The sequence below is a fragment of the Meriones unguiculatus genome, chromosome 2 (genome assembly GCF_030254825.1).
Source record: "Meriones unguiculatus strain TT.TT164.6M chromosome 2, Bangor_MerUng_6.1, whole genome shotgun sequence".
NCBI lineage: Eukaryota > Metazoa > Chordata > Mammalia > Rodentia > Muridae > Meriones > Meriones unguiculatus.
The window spans coordinates 91,322,282-91,350,097 of NC_083350.1; the positions used below are offsets into that span (position 1 = coordinate 91,322,282).

The 27,816-nt window shown below is 42.6% G+C and overlaps 1 protein-coding gene across 4 annotated transcripts in view; it reads left to right on the top strand.

The window, feature by feature from the left end:
• The window catches only part of Syn3 (synapsin III), a 496,250-nt gene that overhangs the window by 268,385 nt on the left and 200,049 nt on the right, over nucleotides 1-27,816 (top strand). Inside the window, exon 7 of one of the 4 annotated variants that reach the window (XM_060377803.1) lies at nucleotides 6,317-6,397. The exons of the other annotated variants lie outside the window; for them this stretch is intronic. Coding sequence (XP_060233786.1) covers nucleotides 6,317-6,325 — 9 coding nt within the window. The 3' untranslated portion in view covers nucleotides 6,326-6,397. Of the gene's footprint in view, nucleotides 1-6,316; nucleotides 6,398-27,816 lie in introns of those variants that run through there. 4 annotated transcript variants of the gene reach the window in all.

Sequence of the window (27,816 nt, forward strand, 5' to 3'; positions counted from 1 at the left end):
TTTGTTTCTTGCTCATGAGACATCTGATATAGGCCAAGAAGCCCTCCTCCATCTGTCTATCTTGTACACATGTTCAAGAATAGGGAAGTGGAGTAGATAAAGAAGGCAAGTCAGATCCTAACTGCCTCTTCTTGGAGGACTCAAACTTCCACTTCTTTGAGTTCATTGACCAAAATGGGTCAAAAGACTCAACCTGATTCTTGGAAAGATGGGAAATCTGTGGTATATCTAGAAGAATTGATGAGTAATACCATCTCTGATATAATTACTGCAGTGGAGACAATATACTTGTCTCTCACCTCATTTACAAGAAAGGTTTGGGAACAATGAGACACCTATCGAACAGATTCACAAGAATGGCTCAGTTCCTTCTTAGCAAAATGTGGATAATAAGAGTGCCTAGCCCCATGGAGCTGTTTGGAGGTTTGCATGATAAACATGGTGGTACAGAGGGTCTGACTGGCCCATTAATTATTCCATAACCATGACATTGGGCTGGAGCTGTTTTTCTAGGTCATTGGGTCATTGATGCCAGTGAGCAATGAACCTAGCTTGACTCTTTTCAGTTCTTGTCTTTGAGTCTTTCTGTAGCAAGTACATTAGACTCTCTCTCTCTTTGTGTGTGTGCATGTGTGTGCATGTGTATATGTGTGTGAATTTGTGTGTATGTGTGTGCATATGTGTATGTGTATGTTGTGTGTTTGTGTTGTGTGTGTTGTGTATGTGGTATGTGTGGTGTGCATGTGTATATGTGTGTGCATGTATGTGTGTTGTGTGTGCATGAGTGTCTGTGGTGTATATGTGTTGTGTGTTACGTTGTGTGTATTTTGGTGTGCTGTGTGTATGTGTGTATGTGTGTGTGTGTGTGTGTGTGTGTGTGCGCGCGCATGCATGTGCCTGTGAACTTGTGGAAACCAGAGAAGGATGTTGGGTGTTCTGCTCTGTAACTTATTCTTTTGAGGAAGTTCTCTCACTGACCCTGAAGCTAAGCATGTTAGGCCAGCAAGCCCCTGTGATTTTCCCCACAGAACACTGGAGTTACAGGCCAGTGGAGTTATAAGCCTAGCTTTTAAGATGGGTGTTGGAACCCAAATTTGGATAAAAATTCTTAACCAATGACTTCTCTCTCCAGCCCCTACATTATTCCTTTTAATACTCAGTTTTCTTATCTGTGAAAGGGTGGAAGGAAGTACTGCAGTCCCCATCACAGAAGTTTGTTGGTGTGACTTGGAGAGAAGCTGTTCAAAGTACTGGAAATGCATCTATCTGACATTAATCCAAAAATGCTAGGTAACAGCATTAGAATGGGGGGCATCTTATATTAGGGAATAATGATTAGCAGCAAGAGGGAAAGAATAAAACAGCAACTGGGTGGTGGTGGCAAACATCTTTAATCCCAGCACTTGAGAAGCAGAGACAGGTAAATCTCTGAGTTAGAGGCCAGCATAATATACTGAGTAAGATCCAGTATATCCAAGGCTACACAGAGAAATGCTGTTTTGAAAAACAAAACAAAACAAAACAAAACAAAAAAAAAAACAAAGAAGAGGAAGAGGAAAAGGAAGAGGAGGAGGTCAACTATGATGACTCAAACAGCAACCAACATTAATGAATCTTAAAAATTCTATCTTGAGCAAAAGGTAACAGATGCAAATAATCCTACTTAGATGAAATCTAAAAAATGCAATCCAATACAGAAATTTTGGTACTTTTACAAAATGGAATACTACTCAGCAATTAAAAACGAGGAAATCATGAAATTTGCAGGCAAATGGTGGGACCTAGAAATGATCATCCTGAGTGAGATATCCCAAAAGCAGAAAGACACACATGGTATATACTCACTTATATAGACCTATAAGATAGGATAAATATACTGAAATCTATCCACCTAGAGAAGATAAACAAGAAAGAAAACCCAGGGTAAGATTGCAAAACCTACACTCCCGGTGTAGGGTCCGTACCGCTCCCTCCCCCAAAGTGACTCACAGACCACAGATCGATGCAAAAGCAAGAGGCAGTTTATTCTGATCGCGATGGGGGTCGTCCCTTTAAAGCAGGAGACGACCCCAAGCATACAAAGCACAGAGATTTTATTCCTAAAAAATCAGGCCTTTACATTGATTAGTTAGCAGAAAAGATAACAGTTATGCAGTTGGCAGCTGTAGCGGGGAGCTCACAGCTCCAAGGACAGTCCTCCCCTCTTCTCCCATCTCTCGGTTCTGTAGCAGGCCGCTTACAGCTTCAAGGACAGTCCTCCCCTAAATTGCCTGACTTGTTCTTCTTTCTTAGCTGGCCCTTATTCAAGGTCCAGTTGTTTTTCTTTCTAATTTGGGATGGTCCCATTTCTCAAGATGATCAATCCTCACGTACAAAGACAAATGGGATGGACATTGGATGTAGGAGCAAACAAGTAACAGGACAGGACCCTACCACAGAGGGCCTCTGAAAGACTCTACCTAGCAGTATATCAAAGCAGATATTAAGACTCATAACCAAACCTCCAGCAGGGAATAAAAAAAAAGGGGGGGAGAGTTAATACAACCTGGAGAGGACAGGAGTTCCACAGGGACCAAATATATCTGGGCACAGGGGTCTTTTATGAGACTGTTTCTCCAAACAAGGACCATGTATGGATGCAATCTAGAGCCCCTGCTCAGACGTAGCCGTTGGTAGCTCAGTATCCAAGTGGGTACCCTAATAAGGGGAACAGGGACTGTTTCTGACATGAACTCGATGGCAGGCTCTTTGACATCCCCCCCCCCCCGCAGGGAGGAGCAGCCTTGCTAGGACACAGAGGAGGATTTTGCAGCCAGTCCTGAAGATACCTGATAAACCAGTATCAGATAGAAGGGGAGGAGGTTCTCCCTTATCAGTAGACTTGGAAAGGGGCAGGGAAGAGATGAGGGTGGGAGGGTAGGATTGGGAGGGAAAGAGGGAGTGGGATACAGCAGGGATACAAAGTTAACAAACTGTAACTAATATTAAAAAAATTAAAATTAAAAAAAAGAAAAAAATGCAACCCAACTTATAGCAACCAAAAGCATATTAGTGGTTTCCTGAGGTTGGGTTATCTGGAACATATAAGTATTGCAGAGTGGGGGGGGGGGGGAGAGAGAAAAGAAATTTTCATGTTTTGATGGCTATAATGACAATGAGTATATCTGCTTGTTGACAGTCATGGACCTAAATACTTAAAGTCAATGCTTTGGGGACTAGGAAGAGGGCTCAGTCTGCACAGTACTTGCTTTGGCAAACATGGGTTTTGTCACCAGAACCAACATAAAAGCTAAGTATGGTGGCACACACCATACTGAACTGAACACCATCCCAGAACTGAAGAGATGGAGAGACGCAGATTGCTGGGGCTTGCTGGCCAGTCAGCCAAGTCTACTTGGTGAGCTGCAAGCCAGTGAGAGACTGTCTCGGAATACAATGGGTAGCATTCCTGAACAGTGAAGTCTGAAGTTGTCCTCTGGCTTCCGCTTGCACATATACAAAAGCTCACATCGTCCTCCATACACATGGGCCACACATGTGCATGCACACACACACACACACACACACACACACAAAATCAATCAATCAATGCTTCTATTTCATGTAAATTATATATGAATAAAGCACAGTTAATTAGCATCTGCTACAACTGTGCATATCCTGGTCCCCATTTCCTGTCATTGAGCCAGCCAGCTTAGCCTTTCAACTTTGTCAGTAAACCCAGGGTGGGTGGGCAGGAAGGGTGCAAGATTCCAGGTGTGGATGGGATCCCCACATATTACCTCACAGTGGAATGCAAATGTTGGCATATACACTCTAAGCTGGAGGGATGGATGACCTCTCTGTCTTTGAGGGCCCGGTGACTATGATTCATGAGTTAGTGTGGGAGGTGATGGGGATGTCAGCTGATGAATCAATCCCTGCATTCCTTACTGTAAACTACCATGATGCGGATAACTCCCCACCCCCTGTCAAAGTCAAGACACTTGCCCCACATTTCTCAAGTAGAAGTGGCAGAGCTAAAGCATTAGAACCCTGTCCATCTGGCATAACCTACAGAAATCAGATGCTTCAGACCCTTGCCAGTGCAGCACACAAAGAGAGAGCAGCCAGAAGCAAAATGCCTCTGGAAACTTATCCACAGAACCCAATAGCAGTAGTGGAAGCATCTGGAGTATCTTTCCTCTCACTTTTGCCTCAAGGAAATGTAAATGACATTAGGAGTCCCAGCTCCAAGAAAGTCTAAGAATGAACTGTCAGCTTTTCCTAGTCCTTTCAGAGACTTACCAAAAAGGTAGAGCAGAATGGATAGAGAAGACCCTTCTACTTTGAGAAGCAATGCTAGATCAGGAAGAATTAAAGGCCCTGGAAGGGAAGGGTGTCAGAACTTGGGATAACTAATGAGTATACATCGGTAGAAGCATCTTTAAATAAATATTTCTCCTAAGGAATATGGGAAGGGTCTCATGGAATCCAGGGGCACTGTTCAGTCCAGGAAGAGTCTGGAATCAGGAAATACTGCTGACACATTTTTATATCTCCAGTCTCTGGCCTTTTCTGTGCATATGCTCCATGCTTCTATTTTCCTGGTGATAGGATTCCTCTGCTTTTCAGATCTAGGCAGCCGGACACATGGCTGTCATTGCCTGGCCAGCTGCTCAGAATTCATGAATTCCTGTTAATCTGTCTGTCTAACTCTTTCTCTTTCTTTTCACCAATCTCAAGTTTTAAGAAAAGAGGCTTGGCTGGTGTTGGGCCAACAGTCCTTCCCCACCCGTTTTGTGTGAGAAGAACAAAAGGGATCTGTCACTCTGTTTTGCCACCTGTCCACTGCACTAGAGATTTGTCTAGGTGACTAACATAATTTGGAAAGGTATTATTGGCTGAAAGGCTGAGAACTGTTCCCAGGACAAATCCCGCATTCATATATATCCATGCATATTATTAACCAACTTAATCTGGGCTCAAGAATTTTTCACATTGCTCCTACATGCAGAGATGCCTCTGAACTGTTGTCATCCAGACATCAGATGGGGGATTGCATCTGTTCACCCAGTTCAGACCATTTAAGGCAGCAGGCCCATCCCCTTTTACACCTACCAGCCACGGCAGCAGTGGCCCTTCATAGTCTCCATTTATTCCTGGACCTTTTCTCACTTAGATCACATCTCTTTTGGCAATTCGTTCAGCTCAATCCTGGCTTCTGGCCCTTTTGACTCATTCTCGGTCCTTGGATCTCTCAGCTAGGCTTGGACTGAACTTGTCCTGGGTTCCAATAATGCCGCCTCCTTATCCAGAGTATTCTCATGAAGTTCACTGCCCATTGCCTTTAATTCCAGTCTCCAAATACCACTGATCATCACCCATGTGATGTGTGTGACCATGTTGATGACTTCAATAGCACATCATGGCTTTGGCCATTCCTTTTGTACTTGGTCAAACTTATGAGCTTTGGTTCAGCATTCTGTGAGTTTAGACTCCATACTAAGCCCTATACCAGGTACCATGACACAGAGATGTACACCTGTGAGACTGTCATCAAAAGAAAGCCACAGATATGGCAAAAGTTTAGCTGCAGTTGGGACGCATCCTATGTTAGACACTTGGTAGCAGCCAAGAGCCAGTTTCCAGAAGCCAGCCTGTCATAGGAGAATGCACGATCAGTCCAGAATGTCAAAGATAATTCTAGCCCTGGCATGGTGAGTTGCAAGATAAGAAGTCTTTGTTATTTCCTCTTCTGTGGGCACAATGAAGTATTCATGGGACTCCCCTCGGGACTCGGGAAGCATTTGAGGTCCAAGAAAAGCCTGTGCGTCATCATAATTGTGTAATATGGCTATCTTCTTCCCATCCCACCCCTCGACAGAGCCTGGTTAGGCAAGATTAAGCTGTATTAATGCTGCTACATTTTCCATCAAGCTTCCTTCAGTGGTCTTTGATTTTGACTTGCAGGGAGCTAATTGGGGCATCATCTGTTCTCAGTGTCCAGACCCTCTTAACCCCAAGCACTATATTCAAGGACCCACCAATTCCCCAAGTGTTACAGAGCAGGTTCTTTTGGAGGGCATTATGGTAGCCAGGAGAGTCATTCTTCCATGTTCAACTGAGACACAGAGACACTGTTAATTAATAGTGAATTGAGCAATGGAAATAGTGAGTTTGAACTGGTTACCAGCACTGAAAGCTGGGTAATTTGTGTAACATCTCTGAATATTGGGGTTTTTTTGTCTTGATTGTGTTCAGTGGGTGATTTAAGGAAATGACTTTACAACATTGGTATCAGGAGAGATACTTGTGTATTTCATGTTTATTGTAGAACTGTTGACAATTGCCAGAAAATAGGACCAACCTAGATGTCCACCAAGATGAATAGACAAAGAAAATGTGGTAAGTATACAAAATGGAAATTTTATATAGCCATAAATTAATATGAGATCACGGCATTTGCAGGAAAATGGATGCAACTGGAGATCATTATGTTAAGCCAGTTAAGCCAGACTTGGAAAGACAAATATTACACTTTCTCTTATGTGCAGAACCTAGATTTAAAATTATGTATGTGTATATATATAGAGAGTCATGAAGGACTGAAAAATCTTTTAAAAGATGAGAAATAGGATAATGAAATGCATGCGGAAAGGAGGAATAATGGGAGAGGAACAAAGGGAATCATCTTGGAGAAGGGGGAAGGTAGAGGGCAGTAGGGGAGCAGAGTGAATAGATGCCTGGTGCTTAATAGGTGATTGGTAAATAGGGCTCCCATTTCTATGCCCTAAGCTAGTTGGTGAAGTAAAATAGTTGGACACAATCTCCACCCTACGGAAACTTGCACTTATGAGAGGCTAATCTTGTCTCTATGAAATAGTCTCATCCCTCAAGGACAACCCATCACTGTGATCCCCATTTTTTAAAACTCTTTATTAATTACACTTTATTCACTTTGTATCCCTCCTGTGGTTCCTTCCCTGCTCCCATACCAATCACTCCCTTTCTCCACCCTCTGCACCCGTGCCCCTCCCCAAGTCCACTGATAGGGGAGGTCTTCTTTTCCTTCCTTCTGATCCTAGTCAATTAGGTTTCATCAGGAGTGGCTGCATTGTCTTCTTCTGTGGCGTGGTAATGCTGCTCTCCCCTCAGGGGAAGGTAATTAAAGAGCAGGCCAATCAGTTCACTAGAGATAGTCCCTGTCCCTACTATAATGGAACCCACTTGGATACTGAACTTCCATGGGCTACATCTGTGCAGGGGTCTTAGGTTATCTCCATGCATAGTCCTTGGTTGGAGTATCAGTGTGATCCCCATTTTATACGAGGGATTGGAAATACAGGGAGATTGGATGGCTCAGCCACAGATCCAGAACCTGGGAATGGGATCCGGGACTACTTAGACTTGAACTGGCTCTAGAGGCCCATTCTTACCTTTTTGTCCATTCTTACCTTTTTCTGCCTCTACCATCTTACCAAACACAGAGTGTCGAGTTACCAGGAGCAGGTGGTGGGATAGGATTGGATTGGTACCATGCAGGTTGAACCCAGTCTTCACAAAGATGGTGACCATGAATACATCATTTTGTTTCCTTGTCTGCAGAATATATTGATAGCATACACATACCGGATCTAGAGCAGCTGTGCAGATCTAGTTAGCAAGTGTCATCAAAAAATTACAGTGGGTTGGGTACTGACTTACATTATACTGATGAACCCTCCAGAAAGACCACAGTCTGGTGTCCAGTGAGTACCTGTTTTACTATCTATGAGAGGAGAGAATGGGATCTCATTGGAAGTTTGTCTCAAACAGCCTTGACATTGTGTTAAAAAAGTGGAAAGACTTGTAGATATACAGAAACTTAATATTAGTCAGGAAAAACAGCAATAATTATAGTAATGACAGTTGACATATATGAAGTATTTTTCTCCATGCACATTGTAACTGGACCCATGTTACACATAATCCAGGGAGGCTGTTTTTTTTTTTTTTTTCAATGCAGTTTATTCAGGAACCTTGAACAATCATCTGACCCTGGGGAAAACAAGCCCACAGCTTAAATAGCCTCTGGGTAGCCAACCCCAGCATGCCACGTGGGCAATGCAGATAGGTCCACATACATGGAAGCAAGCCAGATCCTCAGCCTTAGCCAAATGTGGAGTTGTTTGTGACAGAGAGCACTCACCATCGGGAAGGTGGAAGTCGGAAACAAGCTCCATCTTTAAGGCATAGCATTCCGGAGCTCTCTACAGTTCCCCCTTTTTGTTTCAGACGCATCAGGCAAGAGTAGAGGTCTGATCTCTGATATTAGAAATAAATTGGGACTTTGTACTGATGTTCATTTAGGTGTCATCCACCCAAAGAGCATCAGACCCGTCCTATACCTTTTTCTCAGAGGCGGAACCTGGAGCATCAACCCGCATGCAATCAGACATGCTCTTTTCTGGGTCCAAAGCGGCTGACCCTGAGTGCAGTGCTTAGCCTCGCATCCTGAGCGTAACATTTTAGCTTTTTATGATAGCCAACCATGCTTGGGGAGACTGTCCTGCTTCAATGGCTGTAAAGGCCTGAATGATCATGGCTGCATCACACTGTTGTGAGACTCTAATCTTGCATATATACCACAGGCAAACCAAGGAGACCAACACCAGAAGGCCTGCTAATGCTCCCATGCCCGCCCATTCCTTCAGATGATTCATGGCTGCAGCAATCCATGATGATAATCCTGTGGCTAGTCCTGCATCCACTCTGGTAGAATTTACTGTGACAATGGCCACTCTCAGCTGCTCCATCATAGTATCGAATTCTCCAGTCCAATTACCTAAAATATAGCTCGACAATTGTTTAGACAGATTTGCAGCACAGGAAAAATTCTCATGTTGTATGCTAGTGACTCAAAGTCCAGCATATTTTCATTGATAGCCAAGTTGAGCGATTTGCCATAGGGTATCAATTTGCTCCTGCACGAGGTCAATCCTCTGATTGAACACTATCAAGCTTCCTTTTAGTTGAGCATTAATTCCTTTTTGTACAACTAAGGCATGAGCTACATTGGCTAAATGATTATTCAGGGTCTGAGCAGTCTGCCCAGTATGACTCATGGCTAAAGCCACAGTGGTAGCTCCAACAGCCGCCAATGAGATGGTAGTAACAATGGTGGCTGTAGTTCCAAGATCCCTTTTCTGTCTGAAGAGAGTCATAGCGTGAGGGGCATCAACGGGCACAGGCACCCAGCGAGGCATGCGAGTAACCAGGGCATACCTAAATTTACTAGCATTCCAGCATTGGGCAAAAAAGCAAGTATCATTACCACAATTACTTGGCTCTATCTGGCTAATAATGAATAAAAATGGGGGATATAAACAAACAGGTGTGGGCTTATAGGAAATATTATGAGAAGCCTTAACCCCCTCGTTGGAACATCCTGCATCAGTTCTAGAACTAGCAGTGGTGGTATCCGAGGTCTGAGTAGGTTCAGGAGACCATTGCCCCCAGGGGCGAGACGTGCTCCATGCCAATTGACTAACTCCATGTTTTCCTCCCCTTTTGAAAGTCATTTAAGGTTCTTAAATTATTTTTTTCTTTTTTTTTTTAATTTTTCATCAATTACACTTTATTCATTCTGCATCCCCCCATAAGCCCCTCCCTCCTCCCCTCCCAATCCCACCCTTCCTCCTCCCTCTGCTTGCATGCCACTCCCCACGTCCACTGATAGGGGAGGTTCTCCTCTCCTTTCTGATCTTAGTCTATCAGTTCGCATCAAAAGTGGCTGCATTGTCCTCTCCTATGGCCTGGTAAGGCTGCTCCCCCCCAGAGGGAGGTGATCAAAGAGCAGGCCAATCAGATTATGTCAGAGGCAGTCAGGGAGGCTGCTAATTAATAATGAGTTGAGCAGTGGAAACTCAGTACTGTGCCTTCTAGTCCTAAATGTCACCCCCAATTGCCACTGCTATTATAGACCACTATCTCAGAAATATATTTAGAAACAATTGTTAAGGGCTTTGTCAATGTCTGTGTAGGGTTTAATTCATGAAGCTTCATCCTTTGTCTTGAATCTGTACCTACATTAGATGTAAATCCAGAGGCTCAGCTTCAGGCTAGAGAACAGTGTCAAGACATTTGCTGGCAAGCTTCTCTACCCTACTTCTAGGTGCTGCCTTGGAAGCTACCTCACCATCAGGCTTTGCATCACTGTTGGCCTATCCTAGAGCCTGGGTTGTATCTTGAATCTGAAAGCCCAGCCACAGGCTTTTGTGAAACTCTTTTTTTCTGAGAACCTCAAGTAGGCATTACGTCACTTGTCCTCTGTCAATGTCCCCAGAACTCTGGCTGTCTGCCTTATCCAAAGTACATAGATTGTGGGGTTGGAGATGGCCAGAAACAGGAAAGGACTCTTTCAAGGTCACCCAGTAAAGTTATGTGCAGATATGGTCCCAGATTTCCTGAATCCCAGCCCCAAGATGTCACCTGAAACCTTCACAGAGTCTGTAAATCACAGAATGACTAGTGGCCCAGATATGAGGCATTTGTAATCTTTTCTATACTGTATACCTTGCATGCAGCTGCGTATATCCCCACTGATAATGTGCACGCGGACGTACCCAGTATGTATGTCAGTGTCTATTCATGTGTGCGTGTGATTGTAAGGCCAGAGGACAACCCTGGCTCTTGTTCCTCAAGTGTTACCCACCTTGTTTTCTTGAGACAGGATTTTTCACAAGCCTGGAACTCCTCAAATAAGCTAAGATAGCTGGCTATTGAGCTCCTAGGATCTGCCTATCTTCACTCCCCAGTGCTGAGAATCATATGTATTCTGCTGTGCCCCACTTTTCTCTTTAATGTGAGTTCTGGGGACTGATCCTAGCAGTTTAGCAACAGAGCTATCATCCCAGCCTTCACTGAACTCGATTTATTAATACTCTCTTCATGACAGAGCTTGAACTAGGTACTAGGAAGAACAAAATAGATGAGGCATATGCCGTTTTTACTGTTTTGGAGATCACAGGCCATTAGGAAAGGCAGACAAGTGAAGATACACTGTGTGAGAGGAAGGGAAAAGAGCAAGGAGTTCTAAGACCAGAGGGAAGCATTCAAGAAACCAAAACGCAGAACAATGAGGATGGCATTCAGAATAGCTAGTGTGTCATGTAGAGGGAAGATAACAAATAAAGTAAGGTCTTCGTTGGCTTTCTGTTCCACCTTATAGCAGAGTATGGCTGCACATGAACATACCTATGGATTACACCACATCTTTGGGCGTCTGCATCTCCCAAACCTGAACTGATCAACAAATCCACCATTTAAGGGTTAATGTGTATGGAACAACTTACATCATCTTAGAACAAAAGACCCTTAAAGCCATTGCCAGTTCCTCATCTACAATCAAGATAGGGAGCTATAGTCTGGAAAGAAGGAGAAAAGAGGGAACAAGTCAGGAGCCTACCACAGAGGACCCCTGAAAGGCTCTGCCCTGCAGATTATCAATGAATATACTGAGACTTATGGGCAACCTTTGGACAGAGTGCAGGGAATCTTAGGAAAGAAGTGGGAAACAGTAAGATCTGGAGAGGAGAGGAACTCCATAAGGAGAGCAACAGAACCAAAAAATCTGAGCACAGGGGTCTTTCCTGAGACTGATACTCCAACCAAGGACTAGGCATGGAGATAACCTAAGACCCCTGCACAGATGTAGCCCATGGAAGTTCAGTATCCAAATGGGTTCCATTGTAATAGGAACAGGGACTGTCTCTGACATGAACTGATTGGCCTGCTCTTTAATTACCTCCCCCTGAGGGGGAAGCAGCATTACCAGGCCACAGAAGAAGACAATGCAGCCACTCCTGATGAGACCTAATTGACTAGGATCAGAAGGAAGGAAAAGTCCTATCCTATCAGTGGACTTTGGGAGGGGCATGCATGCAGAAGGTGGAGAAAGGGAGGGATTGGGATGGGAGGAGGGAGGGAACCACAGGGGGAATACAAAGTGAATAAAGTGTAATTAATAAAGAATTTTAAAAAATCAGCTGAAGTTGGGATTCTCCTACTCTGTATGTGTGACCCTTCCTCACTCTGAAACACATGGGAAGCCACAGCACACCCAGGTGGCTGCTTAGTAAGCATCAACGTGGTAGGAATCAGGCAAGGTCAATGGCTTCTGGGACCAAACTAGAACCACATGACGCAATCAGCTCACTGAAGGTTCAGCTGGGTCAATGAGAGGAAATGTATTCAAGGTACATACTCAGTAATAGAAACTACTATTATGGATATTCTGTCTATTCTATTCTGGATATTCTACTATTATGGATATACTGTTATGAATATTACAATGTCATTGTAGAAGTATTAGACAAGATGACATACACAATACAAATGTGCTTTGATTACAAGGTCAGTTACCTATCCAGGTGGAGCTGGAGCATTACCCTCATGCAGGGCCTAAACCTCTACAGTTATCATCCATGCCATGATTGTTCATGCTATTATAATACAAAGTAGTCATTATCTATGGCCTATTGCCTATGTGCAGGGCACACTATTACACTCTATTAACCCTCTATTGCCATGGACACAGTAATATTACAGGGTATTCTTATTACCCACATTTTGTAGCTGAAGAAAGAAGAAACTAAGACTTGAAATGTAGTAGTTGCCAAGGTCACTCTTCAAGTGAATAGAGAATCAGGGATTCTAGTGACATTCACCACAGTTCCCCACTACAGTGCCGTTAAAATGGATTATGCTCCACATGCCTACTGAATATGTGCAGGTTGTAAATCCAGTCTTGCCTCTCCCACTCAAAAAAGTAGATTGGATTATTAGTCAGCAAGAATGATGTCATCAGGGTGACCTTGAACCCACTCTCATTCATTAAAAGAGGAAGTGTTTGTGCAAACATCAGTATGTAAGTATATTCTCTCTCTTGCTCCTCTTTTTTCTCTCTCTCTCTTTTTATTGAGTTAGGTTCTTACACTGTAGGCCAGACTGGACTTGATCTTATGGAAACACATTTTAGCTGCCCAAAATCTGAGACTAAAGGTGCAAGCCACCATGATCAGTTATTATTCTTAATAATGCAATGACTGTTAGCTTGAAAGTTTCTAAATTTGTTAGCAGGATCTCATACTACACTATGCAGAATGTAGTTGACCATAACTCCTTAGTTTTGAAAGGTCTGTCAAAGATGCTCCCACAAAACAGCTGTGATGGTTAATTTTAATTGTCAATATTAAAATTACTTAAGAAAATAACTTAATTAAAATCAGTTAAGAAAAGAATCTCAATGAGGAGTTGTCTAGAACAGGTTGGCCCCTGAGCATGTCTCTGGAATCCTCTTGATTATGTTAATTGATATAGGAAGAACAAGCCCCCTGTGGGTAGCATCATACCCTAAACTTTTGTCCTACACTATGTAAGAGTGAAAAAAGTGAGCTGAGCAGAAGCATACATGCATTCATTTTTCAGTACTCTTGATTGTGGATGTGATGTGATTAGCTGTTTTAAGCTTCTGCCACCTTGCTTTCCCATTACAATGGACTATAATCTAGAATTGTGAACTAAAATAAACTTTTTCTTTTCTAAGTTGTTTTTAGTTAGGATATTTTTATCATAGCAACAGAAATTAAATGAGGACAGCAAACTATCAGTTGTAACTATGCCTGACTGTCAGTAACCTCCTCCCCTCTAAAATTCATGTTCACAATCTACTTAGCTCTCTGATGTCAGCTTCCTACCTAATTGCACTCAGTTTTCGGTCCACAGATCATGAAGTACTGCCATTCATTCACTGACTCATTCATTCATTTATTCTACTAATATTTATTGAGGATCTACTTGTAATAGGGCCAGGAGAGAGAATGGTCAGCAAGGGTGTGTGATTCCCTGCTCTTATGTAGCTGATGTTCTAGCTGGAGGTGTAGAAACAAGAAGTTAACAAATAGGTGGCTGAAAAATTAGTAAGAATACTTCAGATACAGACACAGGAGCTGTCACCATGACTACCCAGGTCTGGCCATGTGACAACAAGTGCCACATCTTGTAGGCACCAAACACTTTAAGAGCATCATGGATATGGAATCTAGATCCCTTCTGAGTATCAATCCCACATATCATCTACCCTAGGAAATTACTAATAGACCTAATTTTTTTTCCTGCTTCTGAGCTGTCCTGATTTTCTATTCATTAATCCACTCTGTTCAACCCCACATCCTACCTCATAACTGTGCTTGAGCTCCATATCTGCTTAAGGGATGGACCCAGGAGGTAGGCCTAGCTGGAATCATAAAAGTTTCAGAGCCTCCTTTCTGTTTGGGAGGTCGGGTGGATGTCTAAGACCCTTCCCAGCAGCCCCAAATTAGGTTGTCAAAAGGACATGGCCCTAGGAGAGGGAGCACATTCTCATGCCCTAAGGTTTGTATGCAGATTCAGTGTACTGGTGGCCACTCTCTCAGATCTTTGCCTGTAGCTACCTGAGTGTCTAGAGGACCTCTGTAGTGGAGCTCTGGACAGCTCTTTGAATTTCTATGCAGCAGCTGCTCTGTTCCGGCCCTGGTCTTCCTCCTCTCACAGTGGCATGGGAACAGACCCAGGGTACTTGGGAAACCTTTCATCCCTCTTTCTTCTTCACAGTCCCTATATAGGTCATATGCAGAATATTTGCAGTCATCCCTGTGTTCCAGGCAGTCACTGACACTGCCTTCTCTGTCTGCTGTGTTACCACCAATGTGTCCAAGGGACAGATGGAGATGCTACCAGCATCTTTCACTTCCTTTACCCCAAAAGTTTCTAGCCAGCCTTGCTCTGTGCACTGTCCCCTGACTCCATTAAATATACTCTTGACCAAGCCTGAGGGCCCCTTATAGAAAGCAATGCCAGCACCTAGTTTTAAATTTCTATGGCTTTGAAGTGGGCCAATATTCATATTAAACTCCTTACATTTTTAAGCCCCTAGGATGAATGAGGCCATCTGAGCTCATCTCATTACAAACTTTCTCTTGCTCTCTTGCACGTACTATAGTGTCCTCCTCTCTGTTTCTCAAGCCAAGCTTATTTCTCATTACAAGACCTTTGTGCTAGTTGTTCCCCAACTGGAACAGCCTCCCTAGGATATTAGCTCCTCAGAGACACTTCTTAGCCTCCCTGTCATAATTCATTCTCTAACCCATCACTCAGTACATCAACTGTCCCATAAATTTTCCCATCACCTGATATTGTCATGTTTAATTACTAGAATGATAATAATCGTGAGACATGTAGTTTGTGGCTATATTCATAGTATCTCACCCATGGCGATGAAGATGGGAGGTTCCCACACATTAAAAACCACCTAATGGGGAGGGCAAGATGGCGGCACCAGGAGAATACTGCCTCTGAGGAGCAAGACAACATTTTCCAAGAGATTGAACTCTAGGCCCTAAAACAACAGTGATCATATTTCCCAGGTGAGAGGAAACCCCCATAGTGTGGGAATCAGGCAGGTCCACGCTCAGGCCACCCAGCCAGAACCCGGAAGAGATCTTGGGTTATGCAGGCACTAGGTCGCCAGACCAGAGCCACACACCTGCGTGTCCTAATCACCTTCCCAGGCTGAACTGTGGGCACAAAAACACCAGAGACTGGAAGTCCCAGTCTCGAGAAAAACCCACAGGGAAGGAAAGTAGCAGGACTGGCCACGGGTCACCCAGTCTTTCCCTGGAAAAAAGTCTCACAGACCGGCAGGTATAAGCCACCATCACTGAACTGGGCTCCAGCCGCCAGCACCAGCAGGGAGAGTGGCTGCGCACCCAGCTGTCTAGCACAGACAGAGCTGTGCACCCTAGTGCAACAGAGACTGGGAGTCCCTGTCGGGAGAGGCCCCCACAGGGAAGGAAGGAAACAGTGCTGATTTGGGGCACCCAGACTTTACCCGGGAAAGTCTCTCCCAGACCAGCGGTTACGCGCTGCCATCACTGACCTGGGTTCAAGCCGCCAGCACGGAGAGGGGCTGCACACCCAGCTCTCAGGCACAGACGGAGCTGCATCCCCCAGTGCAACAGAAACTGGGAGTCCCTGTCGGGAGAGGCCCCACAGGGAAGGAAGGAAACAGTGCTGACTTGGGCCACCCAGGCTTTGTCTGGGGAAGGTATCGCAGACCGGTGGTACAAGCCACCATCACTGATTTGGCCCCAAGCCGGAAGCACAGAGAGTTGTTGGGCACCCAACTCCTGCAGACTAGCAGGCAGGCATGCGCGCTGCCAGCTCAGAGACCTGCTTTGTACCAACTATTCCTCACAAACAGAACTGTGTGCCCCAGGACACCAGAGACTTGGAGTCACTATCTGGAGAATTCTCACAGGGAACGAAGCAAAGGGGACAAACTTAGACCACCCAATATATCCCCAGAAAAAGTCCCACAGACTGACCCAACCAAGGGACCTGCTGTGCACCAGATAGCCTGCTGTTACCAGGAAAGCAGTACTTACCTGCCACAGATTACAGCTTGGGTACTGGGGCACAGAGCCCTGACCTTAGACCTATAAAAGCCCAGGATCCCAAAGATCAACCCCCAGATACTGCTCCAAAGGGCAACCAGTTATCCCTACCAAAACTGACCAAACCACAGGACACACAGGTTACAGAAGCAGATCACTAAATTCACAGCAAGAAATAGGGCAGCTGTCTTCAGGACTTCTCTGGGTAAGAGAAGAGCACTCTCAACTAACAAGGGCCACTGTTACCATTCAGGTCTATGCCTGAGGTGAGCAGTGGCAACTCCTGAAAAATACCAGTGACTATACCCCCAAAAAATCCAGTGACTATACCCACAAAGCTGAGAAGGCTTCCTACAGGAAAAACCATCTTCTTGCCAAAGGGACCACAGGATTCCACCACAGGATTCAAGGAACCACCAGAAACTAACTCCAAGCACCTAAGATAGCCCAATGGGTAGAGGCCAGCGTAAAAGTTCAACCAACAAAAGACAGAGCAATATGGCATCTCCAGAACCCAGTTATCCAGGGGCAAGTAGCAATAGACACCCCAGAATAATTGAAATTCAAGAAGATAACCTAACATCTATGATCATGAAGAGGATAACAGAGGAAAGAAATAAAATGCGTAAAGAAATAGAGGAAGATAAAAACAAACAGAGGTTATGGCCATCCATAAAGAAATAGAGGAAGTTGAAGCCAAACAGTTTGTGGCCTTTACAGAGGAAATGCTTAAATCACTGAATAAAATAAAACAGAGGATTGTTCAAACAAATAGCTGAAGGAATTGAAGAAAAAACAGGAAAATACAGTCAGACAGGTGAAGGAAATCAACAAAATGGCTCAAGATCTGAAGATAAAATTAGAAAAATTAAAGAAAACAAAAATGGAGGAAATTGTGGAGACAAAGAACTTAGGGGGAAAAACAGGAACTACAGAGGTTAGCATAACCAATAGACTACAAGAGATGGAAGAAAGAATCTCAGGTGTGGAAGATACAATGGAAGAAATAGATGTATCTGTCAAAGAAAATGTTAAATCTAAAAAATTCCTGACACAGACCATCCAAGAAATTCAAGACGACATAAAAGATAAAACCTAAGAATAATAGGAGTAGAGGAAAAAGAAGATTCCCTGCTCCAAGGCCCAGAAAATATTTTCAACAAAATCATAGAAGAAAATTTCCCCAAATTAAAGGAGAGGCCTAGAAGAATACAAGAGACCTACAGATCAGCCAATAAATTAGCCCAGAAAAGAAAATCCTCCTGCTATATAACAATCAAAACAGTAAGTATATAGAAAAAAGAAAAAATACTAAAAGCTGCAAGGGAAAAAGGCCAAGTAACATATAATGGCAAACCCATTAGAGTCACACCTGACTTTTCAACACAGACTATGAAAGCCAGAAGGGCCTGTACAGATATCATGCAGACCCTAAGAGAACACAGATGTCAGCCCAGACTACTATACCCAGCAAAACTCTCAGTCCACATAGACGGAGAAAACAAGATATTCAAAGATAAAAACAAATTTCAACAATACCTACACACAAATCCAGTGTTACAAAAGACACTAGAAGGAAAAATACAACCCAAGAAAACTAGCTACTTTCAAGAAAACACAGGAAATAATTAACATCACTATAGTAAAACAAAAAGCAACCAAGCACACCACCTTAGGACCACAGCCAACATCAAAATCAAAGGATCTAACAGCCACTGGTCATTAATCTCTCTCAACATCAATGGACTCAGTTCTCCAATAAAAAGACACAGGCTAACAGAATGGATGCATAAACAAAACCCAGCAATCTGTTGCATACAAGAAACACATGTAAGTCACAAAGATAGACATTACCTGAGAATAAAGGGTTGGAAGATGGCTTTCCAAGCAAATGGATGCAAGAAGCAAGCAGAAGTAGCCATTTTAATATCTGATAAAATAGACTTTCCACCAAAATTAATAAAAAGAGATGGCGAAGGACACTTCATACTCATGAAGGGAAAATTCCACCAAGAAGACATCACAATCCTGAACATCAATGCCCCAAATACAAGGGCACCCACATTTGTAAAAGAAACATTGATAAAACTTAAACCACACATAGATCCCCACACATTAATAGTGGGAGACTTCAACACCGCACTCTCAACAAAGGACAGGTCAACAAAACAGAAATTAAACAAAGAAACAATGTCTCTAACAGAGGTCATGAATCAAATGGAACTAACAGACATTTACAGAACCTTTCACCCAAACTCAAAAGAATTTACCTTCTTCTCAGCACCTCATGGAACCTTCTCCAAAATAGACCATATAGTTGGTCACAAAACAAGCCTCAACAGATACAGGAAGATTGAAATAATGCCTTGTATCCTGTCTGATCACCATGGAATAAAGCTGGACCTAAACAAGAACAGAAATAGCAAAAGGCCTACACACACATGGAAACTGAACAACTTGCTACTAAATGACAGCTGGGTCAGAGAAAAAATAAAGAAAGAAATTAAAGTCTTCCTAGAACTCAATGAAAATGAAGACACAACATACCCAAACTTGTGGGACACAATTGAAAGCAGTGCTAAGAGGAAAGTTCATAGCACTAAGTGCCTTCAAGAAGAAATTTGAGACAGCTCATTCAAGCAACTTAATGGCTCACTTAAAAACCCTAGAAAAAGAAGAATCAGACACACCAAGAAGGAGCAGATGGCTGGAAATAATCAAACGCAGGGCTGAAATCAATCAATTAGAAACAAATAAAACAATTCAAAGAATCAATGAAACCAAGAGCTGGTTCTTTGAGAAAATCAACAAGATAGACAAACCCTTAGCCAAGATAATTAAAAGGCAGAGAGAAACCATCCAAATCAACAAAATCAGAAATGAAAAGGGGTATATAACTACAGACACTGAGGAAATCCAAACAATCATTAAGACTTACTTCAAAATTCTATATGCCACAAAATTTGAAAATCTAAATGAAATGGGCAATTTTCTTGATCGATTCCACTTACCAAAGCTGAATCAGGAGCAAGTAAATCAATTAAATAGTCCTATATCCCCCAATGAAATACAAGTGCTCATCAAAATCTCCCATCTAAAAAAAATAGCAGGACCAGATGGTTTCGCGCCAAATTCTACCAGACCTTCAAAGAAGACCTAACTTCAGTTCTCTTCAAACTATTCCACAAAATAGAAAACAGAAGGAACATTACCAAACTCATTCTATGAAGCCACAGTCACCTTGGTACCTAAACCACACAAAGACCCAACAAAGACAGAGAATTTCAGGCCAGTCTCCTTTATGAACATTGATGCAAAAATACTCAACAAAATACTTGCAAACCGAATCCAAGAACACATCAAAAATATCATCCACTATGACCAAGTAGGCTTCATCCCAGGTATGCAGGGGTGGTTCAGTATACAGAAATCCATCAATGTGATCCACCATATTAAGAAACTGAAAGAAAAAACCACATGATAATCTCCCTAGATGCTGAAAAAGCATTTGACAAAATCCAACATCCATTCATGTTTAAAGTGTTGGAGAGATCAGGGATACAAGGCACTTATCTAAACATAGTAAAGGCGATATACAGAAAGCCAATAGCCAACATCAAACTGAATGGAAAGAAATTTAAAGCAATCCCACTGAAATCAGGGACAAGACAAGGGTGCACACTCTCTCCATATCTCTTCAACATAGTTCTGGAAGTCCTTGCTAGAGCAATAAGACAGTTGAAGGAGATCAAAGGGATACAAACTGGAAAGGAAGAAGTCAAAGTATCACTGTTTGCATATGATATGATATTATACCTGAATGACCCCAAAAATTGTACCAGGGAACTCGTACAGCTGATTAACACCTTCAGCAAAGTGGCTGGATACAAAATTAACTCAAAAAAATAAGTAGCCGTCCTGTATACAAAAGACAATAGGGCTGAGAAAAAAATTAGGGAAACAACACCCTTCACAATAGCCACAAATGACATAAAGTACCTTGGTGTAACCCTAACCAAGCAATTCAATGACTTGGATGAAAAAAATTTCTGCTCTCTGAAGAAAGAATTAGAAGAAGATATCAGAAGATGGAAAGATCTCCCATGCTCATGGCTTGGCAGGATTAACATAGTAAAAATGGCCATCTTACCAAAAGCAATCTACAGATTCAATGCAATGCCCATCAAATTACCAACACAATTCTTTACAGACCTTGAAAGAAAAATTCTCACCTTCATATGGAACAACAAGAAACCCAAAATTGCTAAAACAATTCTCTACAGTAAAAGATCTTCAGGAGGTATCTCCATCCTTGATCTTAAGCTGTACTGTAGAGCAACAGTTATAAAAACTGCATGGTACTGGCTTAGAAACCGACTGGTGAATCAATGGAATTGAATAGAAGACCCAGAAATAAACCCACACACTTATGGACACCTGATCTTTGACAAAGATGCCAAATCTATTCAATGGAAAAAAGACAGCATCTTCAACAAATGGTGCTGATCTAACTGGAACTCTACATGTAGAAAAATGAAAATAGATCCATACTTATCACCCTGCACAAAACTCAAGTCCAAGTGAATCAAAGACTTCAACATAGAACCAGAAACACTAAACCACTTAGAAGAAAACCTGGCGAAGAGCCTTGAACTCATTTGCACAGGAGACAACTTCCTGAACAGAACACCAACAGCACAGGCTCTAAGAGCAACAATCAATAAATGGGACCTCATGAAACGGAAAAGCTTCTGTAAAGCAAAGGACACCGTCATCAAAACAAAACAACAGCCTACAGATTGGGAAAGAATATTCACCAACCCTTTATCTGACAAAGGACTAATATCCAGTATATATAAAGAACTAAAGAAGCTGAAAAGCAGCAAACCAAGTAATCCAATTAATTATGGGGAACAGAGCTAAACAGAGAACTCTCTGTAGAGGAATATGGAATGGCAGAGAAACACTTAAAGAAATGTTCAACGTCATTAGTCATTAGGGAAATGCAAATCAAAACAACCCTAAGATTTCACCTTACACCCATCAGAATGGCTAAGATCAAAAACTCAAGTGGCAACACATGCTGGAAAGGTTGCAGAGAAAGGGGAACCCTCCTCCACTGCTGGTGGGAATGTAAACTTGTACAACCACTCTGGAAATCAATCTGGCGCTTTCTTAGACAACTAGGAATAGCACTTCCTCAAGATCCAGCCATACCACTCCTAGGCATATATCCAAAAGAGGCTCAAGTACACAATAAGGACATTTGCTCACCCATGTTTGTAGCAGCTTTATTTGTAATAGCCAGAAGCTGGAAACAGCCCAGATGCCCCTCAACTGAAGAATGGATGCAGAAATTGTGGTACATCTACACAATGGAGTATTACTCAGCAATGAAAAATAAGGAAATCATGAAATTTGCAGGTAAATGGTGGGACCTTGAAAGGATCATCCTGAGTGAGCTGTTTCAGAAGCAGAAAGACACACAAGGTATATACTCTCTCATAAACATATAACATAGGATAAACCTACTAAAATCTGTACATCTAAAGAAACTAATCAAGAGAGAGGACCCTGACTAAATGCTCAATCCCCATCCTGAAAGGCAAAGAGGATGGACATCAGAAGAAGAAGAAAACATGAAACAACCTAGGAACCTGCCACAGAGGGCCTCTGAAAGCCTCTGCCCTGCATATCAAAGCAGACGATTGACTTATCGCCAACTGTTGGGCAGAGTGCATGGAATCTTATGTAAGATATGGGAAATAGTAAGAGCTGGAGAGGACTGTAACCCCACAAGAAGAGCAACAGAGCCAGAAAACTTGAACACAGCGAATTTCCCAGAGCCTCATTCTCCAACCAAGGACTATTCATGGAGATAATCTAGAACTCCTGCACAGAAGTAGCACATGGCAATTCAGTGCCCAAGTGGGTTACATAGTAATGGGAAGAGGGACTGCCTTTGACATAATCTGATTGGTCTGCTCTTTGATCACCTCCCCCTGAGGGGGGAGCAGCCTTACGAGGCCACAGAAGATGACAATGCAGCCACTCCTGATGTGATCTGATAGACTAAGATCAGAACGAAGGTGTAGAGGACCTCCCCTATCAGTGGACTTGGGGAGGGCCATGCATGAAGAAGAGGGAGGGAGGGTGGGAACGGCAGGGGAGGAGGGAGAGACTTATGGGGGGATATAAAGTGAATAAAGTATAATTAATAGATAAAACCACCTGATAAATATTTGCACAATGAAGCCATGAATTTAATGCATGACCTGAGACAAGTTAACCCTCCAGACTTCATTTTCTCATTAGCACAACAGGAAAGAATAATCCAGGCTCATGCAAGTTCTTGAACTGTGTTCAAGAACTTCCCTGGTTATGATCTTTTTCTGAAACTGTACTCATAAGATTGCCTCAGGATGGATGAGGGGAATGTGGAAGGAGGGCAAGAAGTAAGGAAGAAATGATGAAGGAAGAGAGGGATGCATGGATGGTGGAAGGAGGGAGAGAGGGATGGTAGAAGGAAGGGAAGATGAGTGCATAATCTGGGAAGGGGTAAGTTATGGAAGAAGGGAGGAAGGGAGAAATGAAGGAAGAATTGATGGAGAGAAGGGATGAAAGAGGAAATGCATTGAGGAATGGATGGAAGATGGTTTTTGTGGGTTTTATTGAAGAAACCCAAGATAGAAGAAATCAGGAGGAAGATGAGTACAGATCGCCGCAGTTAGAATGTGGTTTTCTTATTCAAATTCTCCTACTGAAAGAGAGGTATCATTTTCCCTTCTCCCAGGGCCACCATTGTCTATGGTTGTACCTAGGCATAGCTGCCAACAGAAGTAGCCACTCACTTATCAAGAGCTCTATGGAGGAGATAAAAGGAACCAGAGAGAAATGTGCTGGCAAGGCTGGCAACCTTGTCTTCTCAGTGTAAATGACTTTCTTGCTCCTTCAGGTTCAAAGAGCACTTCATTGTGCAGAAAAAAAAGCACAGCTAATTGAGAAACAGGCTCCTTGGCTGTACCACAGCTAGGGAAGCCCAAGAGACAGAGAAAACTTTCCCAGCACTTGAATGCGGGTTTCTGCAAAGAGGGGCCATTTCCTCCCTTGCTCTGGGGCCAGTGCTAGCTCACAGGCAGAGAGGGGCTACCGAGACTAGGAACAAAGGTAGAGCCATAGATAGGGTGGGGCCTTCCTCAAATGCTGAGATCTCAGGCCTGGAATCCAAGTCAGATACTGATAATGATAGCAGCTTCCTGACTTTGGACTTTCGAGGTGCCAGCAGCAGCAGCATAGCAGGAAGGTCACTGGCTCTAAGGCCACTATACCTCATTTGTGGACTCTGGTCTTTGGTGTTCTCAGCTGTATAGTGAATATCAAATCATGAGCTGAGGAAATCCCAACACTATTATACATTACACAGTGAAAATAGCACAGATTGGGGTCCTCAGACCTAGGCTGTAACCTCGATTCTTTGATGTATGTGCCCTTGGATAAGCAGGCTATGATAATGAACCCTTGAAAAAGCAAAAATGGCCTAGGTTAAATTTTGAGGCTCTTTCTACTACATTGGGAGCTTGGGCAAGTCCCACAGAATCTTTGAGCATGTTTTCTCATTTGTAGATAGAAACAGCATTATCAAGCTCAAGAGCAAATGAAAAGAGATACACAAGTTTCTAGAGGTCAGTTCTTATTGAGAAAGCACCTCAGGGCTGGGGAGATTGGTTAAAGTGTCTGCCTTGTAATCATAAGGACCAGAGTTTTGATCCCACATGATCCCACTAGTCACATCAGTGAGCTCTGAGTTCATTTGAGAGACCTTGCCCCAGTGTAAAAAGTGGAAAGCCATCAAGGACTTCTGTTGTCAGCCTAGAACAAAGACATGCAGGCACACACATATATGCACCCTCACACATAGAAACATGCATAACACACACACACACACACACACACACACACACACACACACACACGGGAAGCATCACAGGCTGATACTACAATTGTCTTTAAAGGGATACAATGAAGACTTAACCCAAGATTAGATGCCAGATTTGCCAAGTCACCAAGCTGCTCTTCAGAGTTTCTCTATGCAGCTTTTCTCCTCTATTGCCTGGGGATGGGATCTGCATGCCTTCTAGAGTTCAGTTCTCACTGGACCCAAAGAGCCTAAATGGGATGTCCAACTGTCCCCCGTTACTTCCCTTCTCATCCAAAATATTAGGGGCAGTAATTTCTTCTCTTGATAAGCAGACTTTGAATGGCTTAATGAATCTGGGCATTTGAGATTCAACAGTGAACAGAACAGCATGGAAAAATCCTTGCCTTTAGGGAGCTGGTGTTCTGATGGAGTGGTGGACTGAGAGATAAACAAAAAAGCAAATAAAATAATAAACATCAAGTCACAGAATCACTGGATTACTTTACCCAAGATGTTATTACAAATAAGTGAGCCTTAAAAGAATTTAAATCTTGCATTATTCATCATCAACACCAGTTATTTGACAGGCATTAAACTAAAAATTGAGATTAAGAAGATAAGTGCCTTGGGTCAAGCCCTGTTATAGAAGAAGATATAATGAATTAATTATTTAATATGTATGCATGGTTCTAAGAACTCTTTTTTAAAATAACACACACATACACCTATACTGCAAACAAGCAGTCTGAGGAAGGGTCATAAAGAAGGTGGCATGTGACCTGTGGCATGGTTCTTGGATGGTAAGAATTCTCTCAGCAGATGGAAATGCTGTTCTTGGGAAGAGGAGCAAGCAGATGCAAGATTATGGAGAACCCATCTGAGATCACAGAATAGTCAGACCTATGCAGTTGGTAGCATGAGGATGAAGGTGTGAGATAGGGATAGTAGTGTTATTTGAACTCTAGGTGGATTCAGGAAGTAGTGAATGGGTCCAGGATTGCAGCTAATCATGTACATGTTTTATTCACATAACTTCCTGTTCATTGATCCTTTCTTCAGCTCTGCCTAAACTGACATTACACCTACTTGAAGGGATGCATAAAATACATTAGGACATCTTGCAGTTTTAGAATTTCCAGCTGGTTTTTATTTTTTTATCTGTGAAACTCTCCTATCTTTTATTTCCTTGACCATAGTCATAGATTATCTTACAGTCTGACTGATAACATCCTAAATATAGGATCACCTCTGATTATTTTTATATTGTGCACTTTTCCTATTAACCTAGCCTTTTGGTTTTATCTCATAGTATGGTATATTTGGTATTTTTGGTATATATGGTATATTTTAGGCCAGAAGTCTGCTCAGATTCCATCAGTTCCAAGAAAGAATCTTTTATTTGGCAGAGCATGGAGATTGATCTTTCTAAGAGAATGGTGGATACAAGAGACTAGTAGTCTTATTTGGTGGGGGAAAATCTAGGGCGATTCTGATACAAGGAGAGAGTAACAAAAAGCAGAAGAGGGGATGTGAGCATCTCTGCCATGGTTGCTTACAGCCAGACAGGGCATCTGGCAGTGCAGTGCCTTTTAGTCTGCCCTGCTGCAGCTGGAAAAGACATCCAGGCTACAAAAATGAACCCTATGAGTCTCATGCCAAGAAGGCTGAAGAAACAGCAGGAACCAGTTGCCTCAGATCTCTGTCTGAGCTTGACATGAGCAGATACGGAACAGTTATAGTGAGCCACCTTAGTAAAACATTGTGAGTGCTTACGGATCCACACATGCCTGCGTGCGCAAACAAGAAAGTAGAAGATGAAACCTCTGGAGGGCTCCACACAGAAATGAGGTGCACAAAAGCTTTGATTTTAACTCAGTTATCCAGTGGCCAGTGTTCAAACATCTGTCATTATTGCCAAAAATCTTTCACATTCATCCTCACTCTCTGGCTTGACTATACATGTGAGTTTCAGTTGACTCCTAGGTAGATGTTTGCAAGTAGAATGAACCCTCTCTGACAAGCCTTTGTCTTGCTGGCTATATCCTGTGTCCCAGACCTCTGCTTGTCCAGGTCTGACAACACCCTTAGGGCCCCTCTACTACCACTGCAGAGACTATGACTACCATGTCTGGTCCCACCCCTTCTAGGTATGTCCAGTTAACATTTCAGAGATTGAAGCTTCACCCCCACTCCACACATGACAGGCCTAGTTATAGACCTCTTTGTACAAGGTCTGACAATCCTGAGCATTCTGCTGAAATTCTCACTGTTACAGTAATATACCCAACTGAAGCAACTTAAAGGAGAAAGTATTTCTTTTCAGTTCATGGTTTAAGAGGGTAGGTACACTTCACAGTGGCACAAAAAGCAAAGAGCTGGAGGAAGGCAGACATCAGGGATGTGGGGACAACCTATTTGAACTAACCAGGCTTCCCCTCCTAAAAAACTAACAATCTCCCAAGACACCACCACCAGGTATTCAGATATATGAGCACAGGGGGGACATTACATATTCAAACCATAATGGGAGAGATGAGTGATAAGCTCTGAATCCAAAGGGTTTCCAGCCTTAATCTGCCAGAAATTTCAAGGAGTTTTCTAGTATTCTCTCTTGTTAAGACTTGTATTAACCTCAATGTAGACAGACATGGAACCTTGTGAGCCTAGAGTTGGATCTAACTGAGTTTACTTTCTGGTCTGATGTCTGCTAGCTCAACAACTTTTTTTTTTATATGTCATGTCATTTATTACATAGAATAGCATTTCTTTATAAAAATTTATGATATGCATCAGTATAAAAAATTATCAGATAAATACTGGAAAAATTTCATATGCAGTATTTCTGTTTTTCTAGATTGAAAAAAAAATTTTTTTTTTCAATGCAGTTTATTCAGGAACCTTGAACAATCCTCGGACCCTGGGGAAAGCCAGCCCACAGCTTAAATAGCCTCTGGGTAGCCAACCCAGGCGTGCCACGTGGGCAATGCAGATAGGTCCACATACATGGAAGCAAGCCCCAGGTCCCGCTCAACAACTTTTAAGCATCACAAATTTTGTATTCTCCCAAGTAGAAACACATAAGCTAATATTGGGAGTAAACAAGTTGATACCTGTCAGTTTCTTAGGACAGTGCTTATAATCTTATGGCTTAAACTTTTAGGGCTATGCATCCCACAGACTTCAGGCAAGCACACCCCAAGATAACTATGATGAGACCCAAAACAAAACTGAAAACTTGCTTAAAACATTAGAATGTCTATTTGACTGGGTTTTTTTGTTTGTTTTTGTTTTTGTTTGTACCTCAGTTGTGCCATTCTCAAACATGAATTTTGTGGATGACAGTGTATAACAAGGAAGCCAAGAGGTTGGACATTAATGGAAGTGATGTGTTTTGATGTCAGGTGGAGAAGGGTGAACTTTTGATGGTTAACTTCAACTGTCAGC